At 55.5% G+C, this 14,158-nt stretch overlaps 1 protein-coding gene across 4 annotated transcripts in view; it reads right to left on the reverse strand.

Annotated features, from left to right (window-relative positions):
- NDRG1 (N-myc downstream regulated 1) overlaps positions 1-14,158 on the reverse strand; it is a 54,462-nt gene that overhangs the window by 7,140 nt on the left and 33,164 nt on the right. For all 4 annotated transcript variants that reach the window (XM_058699141.1, XM_058699144.1, XM_058699140.1 and 1 more), the window contains 9 exons: positions 14,086-14,148; positions 13,240-13,300; positions 11,340-11,426; positions 9,131-9,187; positions 6,001-6,104; positions 4,424-4,480; positions 3,569-3,620; positions 2,403-2,450; positions 595-630 (listed from right to left, as the gene is read on the reverse strand). In XM_058699141.1, coding sequence (XP_058555124.1) covers positions 595-630; positions 2,403-2,450; positions 3,569-3,620; positions 4,424-4,480; positions 6,001-6,104; positions 9,131-9,187; positions 11,340-11,426; positions 13,240-13,300; positions 14,086-14,148 — 565 coding nt within the window. The remainder of the gene's footprint in view (positions 1-594; positions 631-2,402; positions 2,451-3,568; positions 3,621-4,423; positions 4,481-6,000; positions 6,105-9,130; positions 9,188-11,339; positions 11,427-13,239; positions 13,301-14,085; positions 14,149-14,158) is intronic.

Below are 14,158 nucleotides of genomic sequence, written 5' to 3' on the forward strand. Positions count from 1 at the left end.
GGACGACCAAAAAGTCACACAATGTTTCATTTTAAGACAGAGCAGAGAACTATAATAATATACAATCAAGGACATAGATTAAAAAGTCCATCCACTGTTAGGCTGGTGGGATTATTTACAGGTGGGGAACTGGAGGGTCCAGTGACGGTGCGGCAAACGCCCTGTGCTGATTGATATGTTTATACGTCTGCACACACACACACGCACGTGTTCACACCCACACACATACATGAACACACACTCTGTTTTCACCTCCTGCCTGCCCCCTCTGCCCGGGCCTTGAACTCCAGCAGAAGCCCATGGCCTTTGAGGTCAGGATCATCTAGATTCTGGTCCACGGTTGCCAAGCTGTGTCTGTGCAACCGAACCCCTCCATGCTTGTCAACCCTGGTGTTATCTAACCCCCGGGGGTTCCTATTTTCCTTGCACGAAGCCCTGATGTGCAAGCACCGTGTATAGACAGTAACGCGTCCACAGTGTGAGCGGATGTGACGGTGGGGTGGGGGACAGGCAGGAGGCGGGGGACGAGGGGGTAGTGACAGGCCACAGAGGCACCTGCCCTCTGCCTGGGGAGGGGTGGCAGGTGGGGCTCACCTGGGAGATCTGCGGGAGGCCACCGCAATCCGCCATCTAGGAGAGAGGGAAGCTGGTTAGTGCCAGACGCCCCAGAAGAGGGGTACCTCCAAGTGGGCACCCTCCTGCTGCTGCCCTGACCCCACGCTGGGCACATTACAGGCGGGGAAACACCCATCCCCACCCAGCAGGGCCGCTCTGGTTACAGTCCATCTCGGCACTGACCTGTGCCTTCCTGACGGCCGACGCCGGGAGAGCTCAAAGCCCCGGTGAGGCTCTGGCCAGGCTCCGTCTGACCCGAAAGCCTTCACTGTATGAGGCCCTGTTTGCACATTCTCTTTAACTACTCCCTCAGAAAGAAACGGCTCCATCTAAGAGGCCTAATGGTCTCTTCACTGGTCACCCTGGTAAATGCCGCGGCTTCCAAAGTTCCTACTGACTCACCAAAGCTAAAGCTGCCACCTCTCAGTCAAGGCTGCCACAGGCACGTGTGACTATTAGCCGGGCCCAGGGCTTGGGAGACCCCGGGCGGCAGGGTGGGATGGGGTGAAGGTGGCTTGGAGAGACGGAGGTCTGGCAGGCGTGTGTGACAGTGGCTGAGGCCGGGCCATCCCAAGGCCCTGAGTCTTAAGGCTAGACCCTGAGGGCTAGCCTCAGGACCACGCTAACTGAGGCACCCTGGGTAAGGGAATGCAGGGACGGGACGCCAGAATTTAACTCCAGGGCCCAGGCAGCCGGGCAGAGGAGTGCAGCGGGGACAGACTGTCTGGAATCGGGCTGAAACGGGTTGGATCCCCATCCACCATCAAATCGGCCACTTTTTCTCAGGTCACCTGCCCTCTGCAGACAGAATGAGTTAAGATTAGGGTGGACCCTAAATCCAATGACCGTGGTCCTTAAAACCAGGGGGATATTGGGGCACAGAGACACCCAGAGGAGAAGGCTGGGTGGCACGGAGGCAGAGATGGGACTGAGGTGGCCACAAGCCAGGGACACCCTAACTTTGGACTTACAGTCTCCGGATGGGGAGACAACAGTCTCCTGTGACTTTCAGCCACCCAGCTGGTGGTACTTGTTATGGACACTAGGAGACCAACCCACTCTTCTAGAATGTTCCTTCCCCCTCTCCCTGTCAGCAGTGACTGTGGCCTGTCCATCTCTGTCCTGGGACAGCAGCCCGGATGCTGTCGGAGTCCAGACAAACAGGTGTGTTGGGGTAACTTAGACAAAGGGGCTCCCGCCTTAGCCCATCAGTGGCCCCCTCAGGCCCGAAGCCTGCCATCTTCCCATCTTGCAATTTCCTGGTGAGGGAATCTTGGAAGAAAATGTGCGTAAAGAGCCAGTTACGGGGACTAGGCCCCCCCTCCTCAGTAAGCATCAGACGCCTCCCGGGCTGGATTGTGCGGTCAGGTCAGGGAGGGCTCACACCCCCCACCCGGCCTCAAGGCCTAGTGAACTTGCTGGAGGAGATGTTCTTCCATGGCCCCTGGGGGGAGGGGGGCGTTTTCTCCTCTCCCACAGGCACCAGCCCCTCTCGGAGGAACGCCCCAGCCCCACCCTTGGCACAGCCCCTGCCCGCACAACTCTGGGCCATCCCTCATCAGAGCCCACGGACTCTCGGGGTCCCAGAGAGGGTCCCTTTCGTCTTCACAGCCTCGGGTGTCCAGCCAGTGCCCAGCAGAGAGACGTCTGTGAACGCATGCACGTGAAATCATCATTTCTACGCTTTCTGACCACCAGCTCTGCCTCAGTCAGGCACGACTCAATCTTGCGGCCGCCAGGGGTTCCTAAGAAAGAACTCACACCAACCCCCCTCACTGTGTCGGTACCTTGAGGAGAGTCGTCTTTGTTGGATCCAATTTCGAGTTGCACTCCACCTGGACGGGGAAAAGGGGAAGAAATGTGCTAATTTTCTATCTGGAGCCCCAGGCGTAGTCTTTCCCCCCTCCTCGCTTCCCTGCCACTGGCATCAACGACCCCAGCGTTCCCGCTAGCATGGAAGGAAGAACGCGGGCTTCGAGATTAAGCAAGGCGGCCATAAATTCCAACCTTGTCGTGCAGCGACCTCGGGCAATTTCTTTGAGCCTCAGTTTCGTCATCAATAAAATGGGTGAATGTCTTTTTCAAAGGGTTGTTATGAAGACTCGCTAAAACCCAGAGGAGACTCTGGAAAGAGCTGCTGATTGAATGGCCTGGTTTCACCAGTCGCGGCCGCAGATGCTACACGTTCGACATCTCCAGTCCTGACCACCATGCGAACTGGGATCCACTATGAGCTGCTTCCCCTCTTCGCGTTGTCAGTGACCATCTTAGCAGTGCATCCAAAATTGGGCAAAATGCCCACACGTAACCTGTGATGTTCAAAGTGCCTACCGGAGAGCTATGCCCTCCTCTGATGTGAGAAGTGTATCTCTACTGATGCATCCTATGATTACGCCCAGTGGGTTAGACCACAGGACGCCCACAGTCCATTAAGACGTCTCAGCTCTTTGCCAAATGAGCCTTTGCAAATCTCACTCTGCAGCCCACTGCACGAGGCACATCACCACTTTAGGACTCTGCTCAGTAGCCCCTAAGTCCCTCTGTCCCCTGCTAGGGGCATGTTGGAAAGGCAGTCTTTGCTTTGCCTCCACAACATCATAGGTGGGAATCAGGGGTGGAATGACCCAGAAAGCGTTGTCTAAGCCCCACTCCCCAGTGTCTCTCTGCCCCGCCAGACAATCAGGCGCCAACCAGGTCTGCAAACGGGTTCCCAAACGAGAGCAGAGTGTCTCGGCCAGGAAGCCGAGTGGCAAACACGCCCGTAGAAACAAACGAGTGGGAGGCAGACGGGCAGGTGATGGGGCCTGGGAGAAAAGTCGGAGGGCCCACTACCAAGCAAACAGGACTGGCAGTCACCAGGCCAAGGAGCCGGGGTCTGGGCCCTCTGTCCGAAGGCCAAGCAGATTTGGACTGTTGAACAAAGTACAGAAACGACTGGACGATTTCTACATACCACGGCATCCACAGCAGGAGAACTGTCCCCAACCACCAACAAAGCAGGACACCTGGGGGCAGGGAGAGAAAGGGGGAGGGAACACGAAATTCACTGAAAGATTCACACGCTCCCAGGCCCGCCAGGCTGGGACCAGGGTTCCAAAAAAAATTATTCGGGTTTCCCCAGTAGTAGCCTCTGCTCTTTTTATTTCCTTCTCCTTTCATCCTCTGCTTTGCTTTTCGGATAAACTGGGTTGGCAGTCATTTACACCCTAGTATGAATTTCACCCAGAGAATTTCCGTGCCCTGGTGTTTTTAGCCTCAAGCATCCTCTCCTCAAAGAGGGAGGAGTAGGACTTTGCCGTGAGTCAAGATCAGAGACCGAGGCAACGTACCTGACAAAGGAAATGGCACATGGCAAGTTCAGGTGTCAAATAATACAGTTCACTTAGGAAACTGTAAAAAGGCAGACATCACTGGTGGAATGCAGTTAGCTGCATCCACGACCGTATTTTCCTGCCAGCCTTTAGGGTGGGTTGTCCTGCGTCTGACTCGTCTCCAGGCTCTGTGAAAGCAAAGCCTAACACCGTACTCGACACAAAGTAGGTGCTTAATAAGTCCTATCCGAAGCGGACTCTTTCCCTGACATCCAAGGCTCCGACCCTCGTCCCAGGGACACCCCAGGAGCTCAAGGCCTGCACAAGGAGGAGGCAAGTGCAGCTGGGTCGTGCCTGACTCCTAGGAAGAAGGCACCCCCGGGCTTGCCGCCGCCGATGTCCCAGCACAGGGTGGCACGGCTAACCAAACTCAGAAAAAGCCCTGCTGGTGGCCGAGCGAGGCTACGCAGATGATGAACAGGAGAAAATCTACTCACTGCAGGGTGACTGTGTGGGCTCCGGGCATGGGCCGCTCAATCTCCAGGTCTCGCCGGCTAGGGGCAAGGAACGCACAGTCACTCGGTGACACGGGCAGACGCCCCTGCCCCGGAGGCGGCCCCTCCCATCTCGCCCATCCCAGGGGGTCCCGTCGTTGGCCATTCTGGCAAATGACCTGTGTCCCAACCCGCACGGCTCTCGGGACATCACGGCCTCTTGGGGTCCATATCAATGGTTTCAGGGACAGCGGGACTCATGTATTTCCCGTGGAGACACTCCATACCTCCCGTCCCCCTAGTTGGAGCCCTGAGTCTCTCTAGCCCCAACTCGGAGTCCTCTCACATAGTAACCCAATCTCTTTAGATCTTAGATGTGATCCTTTCACCCCCCTCACATCTCAAACCCTGCCACTGTTTCCCACTGGACTGTCCCTGCGGACCTACACCGAGCCCCTCTCTCTCTCTCTCTCTCTCTTTCTCTCTCTCTCTCCCTGTCGTCTCCTGGCAGCTCCCACTGACGGCCTTTCCAGCTCATGGCCTGGAGCCCCAGACAGATTCAAATCACGTCCCTCTACGTCCTAGCTGTGTGACCTCGGGCAGGATGCTGAATCTCTCTGTGCCCGTGTTTCCTCAGCAGCAAAGGACGATGGTCACGGTGTCCCAGCATTTTTAAGAGAAGCCCCTTGATTCCTACGGGCATCGTGAGGGCAAGGCAGTGGGTGGGGCTTCGGGGAGGGTGTTCTGGTCTCTGTGTGTCCACTGCCCAGCCCACAGCCTGACCACGCCCGTCCTCAGGAATCGTCTGCTGAAGAAATGCGCTGCTGAGTCCCGTGTCCCTAGTTACCCACGGGCAATACTACGTCTCCCTCCCGCACTGAGAGGCTGGGCGGGTGGGAAGAAGAGACGGACGCTGAACTTTGTTACAGACACTAATGCCCTTCGTGAAATCACTGGCCGTGAGCAGAGACGGCCCCTGTGGCTCCTTCCTGCCCCCTGCTTGGGAAGGGGGCTGGTAGAGCTGGTCCGGCAGACTGAGTGACCACGCTGGAGTCTGCAGACCGTCCCCCCGGCTGCCACCGGTGTTCCCGAGCTGTCCCCTCCCCTGGCCGAGGTCCAGGCCAGCAGCTACTTATCGTGAAGAGGCCTAGCCCCTTGCCCAAGGCTGGAGGAACGTGCTCTTTCTTGGAGTGACACCTCCCGGCAGCCTTCCTGGACTCCTCCCTCCCCTTCCTCCCCCAGGGCTCTGCTCGCTCGCTCGCTCTCTTAGCTCTCCCACACCTGGCCCTTCCCAGGGCCAGCCGGGACACAGGCAATAACTCAAAACCCTTCGAGGGCGTGACTGCGTCTCCCCTCCTCGTGCTCGCGCCCCGGTTGTCTGGAGCGGTGGCTCAGCGCCTTGCAGAGCACTCAAAACCCGCGGATGTACCTGACTCCCAGGCGCACCCCTGCCCGGGTAATCTACTCGCTTGAATTCAGGGGCTGCAGCTCCTCCTAACGTTATAACCCCCTCTGCCTTGCCCCTGCCCCGTTCCAGGCCAACAAAAGGACCTTGACAAGTGGCCACCACGTGACCGCACCTGTTGTAGGCATTGATGAACAGGTGCAGGTTGCCGGGGTTCATGTCTTTCACGATGTGCTGGCGGTAGGTGTGGACGACTTCCACGTTATTCTGCATTTCCTCCTGCGTTGAGAGAGGGGGGAGGTGCCCTGCATTAGGACTGGTCCCGGGCCAGCCACTGCTATCTCCGTTCTTCAGGTTATACAGGTACAGAGACAATACCGTCTAATCGGCTCGACCGCCGTGGAGGCTGAGGACGCCTTCCCCAAAGCGGAAGTCCCCACCCGGAGCCAGTCTGACTTTGCATATCAGCTGAGAGCAGAAAGGAGTCATGACTTTGGGACTTTTTATTTGAAGTCAGTCCTCTTGGATTTGGAGCTTGGATCCATCAGTGGTTTGGTTGTTTTTTTGTTTTTTTCTTTTTTTCTGGTGGGGGGTGAGGGACAGGAGTAAATGTCTTCACCTCTCTGAGCCTTAGCTCCCTCAAAAATAAATGTGTGTGTGTGCGTGTGTGTGTGTGGATATTACCTACCTCTGCAGGTTATGGGATTTCACAGAGGTTGTGCACACAAAAGCCTTTTGTAAATAATAAAAGTGATGCAACTGTTGGCAATTAATGGTTTTAAGGGGGAGTTGAGAGGTTTTTCACGCCGGAAAAACAAAACCAACTCCTGCAAGTCCCGGGAAGTTGCTGGAAAGAAGGGCCATCTCAATTCCCGAGGGGGGGCCAACTGGAGCCTTGCAGAAGCCGCAGCCTTCCCTCTCTCTGGTTCCTTTCCGAATGTGATTTGGGACAAACAAACAAGTTACGAGCTTGCTCTGTTTCTCATTTGTACGACAGCGGATGCTGAAGGTTTCACAAAGCGGCCTGATGTGATCAGTGGCGACCAGAGCAGGGCAGGGAGGGAGCGGAGGGGGCCCCACGTCAAGCCCGAGCTATTGTCTAAACAGCCCCCCATTACTGAAGCAGCAAAGAGGCCAAGAGCCTACGCAAAAGAAAATCGGGAACTGTACAGTCTGAAGAATTAGCTGTGCTGGGGTTTCAGGTCAAAACACAACCGCGGCAAGTTGGGGGCATCGACAGATGCCTCACATCGCGTGGGGTACAATCAGGCCAGACTCTCCCTCTGTACCTGATGCCCTCTCCCGCAAGGAAATTCAGAAGCTGGCTCTGTTTGTTTCCATATTCCTATCAGGTTCAGATTATACACTCAGGGTGAAGAAAATGTATCACAAACCGAATGCAGCACGGAAGAGGGAAGAAGGCCACCGAGGCCTGCAGGGGGGCCACGAAGGCTATGTCCCCGTCGAGACCCCGGGGAAGTGTGAAGCCTACCTTCTTCGGGAAAAAGGTCTCTGTAGATATCATTAAGTGAAGGATCCTGAGGTGAGGTCATTCTAGATTATCCCAGCGGGTCCTAAATCTAATGACAAGGGTCCTTCTAAGACAAAGGCAGAGGGAGATTGGAGACAGACACGGAGAGGTCATCGAAGACGGAGGCAGAGCCTGGAGGGATTCTGAAGCTACCGGAAACTGGAGGAAGCAAGGGAGGACTCTCCCTCTAGGGCCACTGGAGGGAGTGTGGCCCGGCGAAACCCCCTTTCAGAGTGCTGGCTTCCGGAACTGCGACACAGTTAAGTTCCTGTTGTTGCAAGCCTCCTGGTTTGGGGGGGCTGTTACAGCAGGCCCAGGAAATACATGTGAAGAAGGAGCCCAGTGGATGCACCTGGCCAGCCCCAGAGGAGAGCAGCCGGTCACATCTCAGAAGATCACTCTCCCGCTCGGGAACAGACAGTGCTGAGTGGGGCACACGATAAACAGGGCAAGCCACCCTCAAGCTGGGCAACCGAGGGGCTTCTCGGTGTCTGGGCCTGCGTCAGGACCCCTGCACATCCTCTCCTGGGGCTGCCGGCCAGAGTCGGGGGCCATGCCGGCTGGCCAGACAGGGACAGGGGCCTGCCTGGGGTGACCGCAGAACAGCTCATGAGTGGAAGCACAGACGGTCAGTGCCCTGCTCTGGATACAGGAGCAAGACACATAGCCTCTGATCCCAGCCCCACCTCTCCCTGGCTGTGCAACCTCACACGAGTCAACCTCTCTGGTCTCAGTTTCCTCATCCATAAAGTGGGAATCAAATTAGTACTTTTCACATGGCTCACGGAGCTCTTGAGTGGACTCCATGGGTTAATACTTGAAAAGTCCTTAGGGCCGAGCGGGGCACACGGCAAACTCCATGGGTGTGTCTGTTACAGGTCGTATCTGTAATAGCCCCAGACTGGCAATAACCCGAATGCCCATCGACAGGCAGACGGAAGGGCAAATCGCAGGACACCCACACACAGAACGGGCAGCCAGCACTAAAAAGGAGGGCACTACTGATAAACCCAACGACAGAGACGAAGGTCAAAATAACCGTGCGGCGAGAGAAGCCACAGTTGTTTTTTGGGTTCTGTTTGCTGTTCTTTTCAAGCAAGACTCCATACTTCATGATGCCACTTCTATATGAAAACCTGGGGAATGCGAACTCCTCTCTAGTGACGGAAAGCAAAGCAGAGGCTGTCTGATGAGCAGGGAAAGAAGGATTAGCAAGAGGCACAAGGGGACTCTGGTGATGGGGACGTCCGCTACCCCAGTTGCAATGTGGTTGTCCGGGTGTACACACGTGGCAACATCTACTCAATTCTGTATTCCCAAAACGTGCAGTTTACTATAGTCCAATCAGGCTAGTTAAAACAGCCTTACGTTAAAAAGAGAGCGAGCGACACGGGGGCGCCTGGGTGGCTCAGTCGGTTAAGCGCCCGACTCTTGATCTCAACTCAGGTCCTGCTCTCATGGTTCGTGAGTTCGAGCCCCGCATCGGGCTCTGCGCGGACCGCACGAGACCGCTTGGGATTCTCTCTCTCTCTCCCCCTCTCTTCCCCTCCCTGTTCACCCACTCGCTCTGTCTCTCAAAACAAAATAAAAATAAACTTGAAAAAAAAAAAAAAAAAAAAGGTGAGCGATACACCTGACTGTAAACCGATCCCGTCAGCTATGTGCGTGGTAGGCATCCCCAGGGGGCTTGTGTCCTGCTCGTCTCTGGGCCCTACGCACGGGCAGCACGCACTCGCTCAGCGTGGATGACAGAATGCTGGTCCACGCTACTCACCTTCCCGAAGAGGTGGGACACCACCATGTCTGGGAGGGCTTGGGTCCATCCGGAGATCTGGGGAGGGCAAAGACAGGTGTCACTAGAAAGCAGGCATTTGAGGTAGTGAGACTAGGTCAGCAAAGCCTCCCTGCCCGCAGGGGCAGACTGGAAGTCCTGGGCTCCCCGGCACTCAGGGCTGAGGACGGCCCCCTTGTGGGAATGTGGTTCCAGTCCCAGTTGTGGACTGGACCTGGGGGCTCCGGAAGGCAGGGCCTGGGTCTCTGTCAATCACTTATTCTCAGGGGCCCATGCAGGGCAGACACGTGCTGAACAGAGAGCCAACCTTCTCCTAGCTTGGGCCATAGCACACTAAGTCCTCACAACGAGAGGCCCCTATCCATTTCTTCAAAACACACACTGAACTCTGCCAGTCTAGACCCCAGGGGACCTGCTTACCTTGAACTAGCCTTCCTGTATCATCCTCTACATTTTCTGCCCTCAAGCCAGTATCTTCTCTTTGGATATCCTGAGGTTACTAAAGACACTGCCAACTCTCCCCTCTCTACCTCTCCCCAACAAAATGCTAGGTACACAGCAGGAGCTCCATAAGTGATAGGCATACAGCAGGGGCTTCATAAATGCTGAGGCATACAGCAGGAGCTCCATAAATGTATGCTGACCAACTTCCGTGTCAGGCAGGCAGGGACTGGCAGGATAGACCTGGGGGTTCTCTAGATTGGAGGTCTTGCTGGATCCCAGCTGTGTGGTCCTGGACAGGTTGCAGAGCCTCTGAACCTCAGGCCTCTCACCTACAAGCCGAGGTGGCCGGGGGCTTCAAAGTCACAAGGCCAAGGTGAGGACAGCATGAGGCCAGTACGCATGTCACAGGATCTGACGCCAGCGCCTGACCCATAGTGGACTCTGGATACAGGTCTTTTTTTCTCTTGGGGTTGGAAAGGAAGGATACGGTACAGATACTAAAGCCACACAGACATTCCTCAGGCCGCACTTTAGCCAACGCTCAATGTCCCCGGCCCTCCACGTCTGGCTCAGAGCACTTACAAGAGGAACTGGAACATCACTTCCTTTCCTGGAAAATAAAATAAAAAACAGGGAGTGTGCTCCACTCCCGCATATCACGCAGACGGGAGGGACGGGCTCCTGCGTTCCAGCAGAACGTTCCAGGAAGAGAGGCAATAACAGGGCGGCCAAGACAGGGGTGGGAGGTAGGGGGGAGGGGCACAACCCCTTCAAAGCTCTGTCTGCGACAGCCACCCAGAACTTGGCAAAAACACACTTCCAAAATGAGAAGCCAGGATCACCCCGGCCTGAGAGGTTTTGTCCTGTTTCAATTGGAACAATTTCCCCCCTCTCCTTGGCAAATGCTGGCGCCTTTACGAAGAAAACACAATAATCGTTTTTAAAAGATAAACAAGGAGCCCTAGGACACCGGCCAGAGCAGAACTTCCCGAGACAGCGTGGGTCCCTTCTCCCCCAGGCAGGCCTGTGTCCGGCCCCTCTGTATTCCCAGACCTGCAGTGCTGGGGTCAAGGTGCCATTCAAACACCTGCTGGATGAGACCGGGAGGCACGAGGTGAGGCCCAAGGACCACGGAGTACGAGGGATCCGCATTCAGCCCCAGTTCTCCCGCTGTCTAGCTTTGCGGGCCTCTGGACACCACTAACCGTAACCACGCTGAGCCTCAGTTTCCTCTTCTATAACACGTCATTTATGACAATCCCACCTCCTGGAGTCGCCGTGTGGATTCAATGAGGTCACGCATGTACAGCGACAGAGAGTACAAACGGCCCCTGGCAAGGACCCGGCACACAGTAGCTGATTCTCGCGGTCATCAAGCTAAGTGGCAGGGTTTGGTACCAAATGCACCCTCTTTTCCATCGACAGTGGGTGGGTTCCCGAGATCAGAGGCCTTTGCCTTGTTCATCTTTTTGTTTCCCGTGTCTTGAGCAAAGTCCAGTACGTGTTAGGTCCTCAGCAAATACCTCTTAACCTAAGCTACGCTGATCTAAGCTGGCTCGAGCGCTCACGTCCCCGTGGCATGTCTGGTCTAGACCGCAGCGTCCTACCAACATCTTCGGAAGGGCAAACAGCCCAGGTCACGTTTGTTGTTCCAAGCAAAGCAAAGGGGAGGGGCGGGGCGCACAGGCCAGGAGAGGTCTCGGAGGGCACACTGTTCCACCTGCCCGGCCCTGGCCCCCAGCCTCACCTTGGACGCGGCCCAGTCCATCCAGCCTTCGGCACAAGGGTTCACGTTGATGAGGACGAGGCCCTCCACCATCTCCGGGTTGTTCAACTGTTAATTCAAGACACAAGGTGAGCGGCAGCCCAGAAATCTCAGGCACCGCGAACTTCTAAAGGTCGAACCAAAGGTTGACAAAATACCAAGAAAGGGCCCTGGTGGGGGCTACCAGAGCCGGCTGCTGCTCTCAAGAGACTTCAAATCCCACACCCCTCCCCCCCCCCTTGCAAAACCGAGGCCCCAGCTCAGCAGACACAGGACGGAGCCCCTGAAAGCCTGGGGGGAGGAAGCAGGAAGCACAAGAGTGCGTGTTTGGCAAACCTGCCTCGGGCAAGGCGCCTCTGCCCGCACTTCCTCTTCCCCAGCCGTCAGGGGGGTGTATCAGACCTCCAGCCTCCCAGTGAGGCAGGGCAGGTAGCCGCTCTTTAGTGACCGCTCCTGGGAGAGACATCCATCTAACGTAGAATACAGACCTTCCTTGGTCTGCTCAGAGCCTAGACGGTCAGGCCACGTTCTATCCACACCAGCGTCTCTAACCGCTGACAAAGCCCAGCAAATAATGGGCGGTCGAAAACTCACGGTCGCATAAATGAGCGTGGCTGTGTTTCCAAACAAGTGTTTGGCAAGGGTACGTGACATTCAGCAGCACCTGGCTTGGGCCCACGGTCCCGTGAATGCCATGTGTCTCTGATTCTAATACAGAATCAGCCAGGACCCAAAAGCCTTGGGGGTATCACCGAGGTAGCATAGGAGACCACGCGGTGACGTGGGGACCTGCTCACAAGCCACTGCTAGGTGAGCGAAACCAGTGATGAAAGAGCGGGTTTGAGGAGCATTAAAGAAAAGCTTTAGGGGCGCCTGGGTGGCTCAGTCGGTTGGGCGTCCGACGTCGGCTCGGGTCATGATCTCACGATCCGTGAGTTCGAGCCCCACGTCAGGCTCTGTGCTGACAGCTCGGAGCCTGGAGCCTGTTTCAGATTCTGGGTCTCCCTCTCTCCAAAATAAATAAAAACAGTAAAAAGATTAAAAAAAAAAAAAAAGTGGGTAGTGTGTTTGTTACAGGATTTGACTTAGATAAGTATTTCCAAAGTGTGATTCCTACAAGGATCACAGAAGCTTCTCAGTGGGGCGCCTCAGTGGCTCAGTCGGTTGGGCGTCCGACTTCGGCTCGGGTCATGATCTCACGGTCCGTGAGTTCGAGCCCCGCGTCAGGCTCTGTGCTGACAGCTCGGAGCCTGGAGCCTGTTTCGGATTCTGGGTCTCCCTCTCTCCAAAATAAATAAAAACAGTAAAAAGATTAAAAAAAAAAAAAAAAGTGGGTAGTGTGTTTGTTACAGGATTTGACTTAGATAAGTATTTCCAAAGTGTGATTCCTACAAGGATCACAGAAGCTTCTCAGTGGGGCGCCTCAGTGGCTCAGTCGGTTGGGCGTCCGACTTCGGCTCGGGTCATGATCTCACGGTCCGTGAGTTCGAGCCCCGCGTCAGGCTCTGTGCTGACAGCTCGGAGCCTGGAGCCTGTTTCGGATTCTGGGTCTCCCTCTCCCTCCTCCTTTCCACTGCTCACGCTCTGCCTCTCTCTCTCTCATCTCAAAAAATAAATAAACATTAAAAAAATTAAAAAAAAAAAGAAAAAGGAAAGCTTTAAGTACGTGCGTGAGTCCACACACACACACACACACACACACACACACACACGACTCTGGACCACAAACCACACTGTGAACTGTGAATCTCCCTTCGGAAATGAAATCACGGGTCATTTCTTTCCTCGTTCTGGGCTTTGTGACGCTTTTCCAATTGTCTTCCTCCATCCTGACTTAATTTTCTTTAAAATGCCATGTTTTCAAAGATGCCCAAGAACTCACGGCGAATCGCGTGAGGATGTAGGCCCCTGCTCCGGTTCCCATGCCGATAATGCTTTTCAGCCTGGAAGCAGAAGTGAAAATTCACGTCGCAGAAGGAATGAGCGAGGGGAGCCCTAACGACCCTCTTAACACCTGCCCCGCTCCTGGTCCCCGAGGAACCCCGTCGCCCCCAGCATCTGTCCCGGGGGGCATCACGAGCGTGGCTGGAGAGCCGGACAGAGTGGGGACACGCTGCCGTGATGTGACTGGAGGACCCGAACACATCAAGTGCTACGGCTTGACGAAGACCATGACCTCGGAGAGACTCGGCCCTCCTGCTCGCTTCTCCCCCGACTGCAGCCCGAGCGCGGAGAGACCAGACCGTCTGACATTTATGGGAGGGCCCGTTATGGCACTGCTTTCTTCCCGCTCTGGAGCTCTATTTTACATTCTAAAACTCGGAATGGAATTAAATCGGGCAAGAACTCGGAAGTATTATCTTCACACAGAAGGCCCAACTAAAAGGGAAAGAGCTCTGGAGAAACAGAGCCTGGAGGGAGAAACCGAGGGCTGGGGCAACCCTATTCTAGAACATTCCGTCAGTAAGAGAAAACAGCGAAAGAGGAAGGGGCACGGAAAGGATGGGCAGGGTGGCTGTCTGCAGGTGACGTGTTGGCTCAAGGAGAAAAGCCCAGCCGGCGAGAGGCAGACTAGAGAGACTGTCTGAAAACAGTTTCACCAAGTGTGAGGTCTAATTCGTTTCCTGACCTTTAAATCTGCCATTTCAGTGGCCAGGCCAGGTCAAGGCTAAGGGAGAGACACAAGCGAGAAGGCAGGCTGGTGGGGGAGCAGATCTGTCACTCTTACCCAAACTGGTGGAGGACTCCAGGAAGCATTTCAGCCAGCTGGTCCATGGAGGGGTACATGTACCTTGGGAGAA

This window comes from Neofelis nebulosa, chromosome 14 (genome assembly GCF_028018385.1).
Source record: "Neofelis nebulosa isolate mNeoNeb1 chromosome 14, mNeoNeb1.pri, whole genome shotgun sequence".
NCBI lineage: Eukaryota > Metazoa > Chordata > Mammalia > Carnivora > Felidae > Neofelis > Neofelis nebulosa.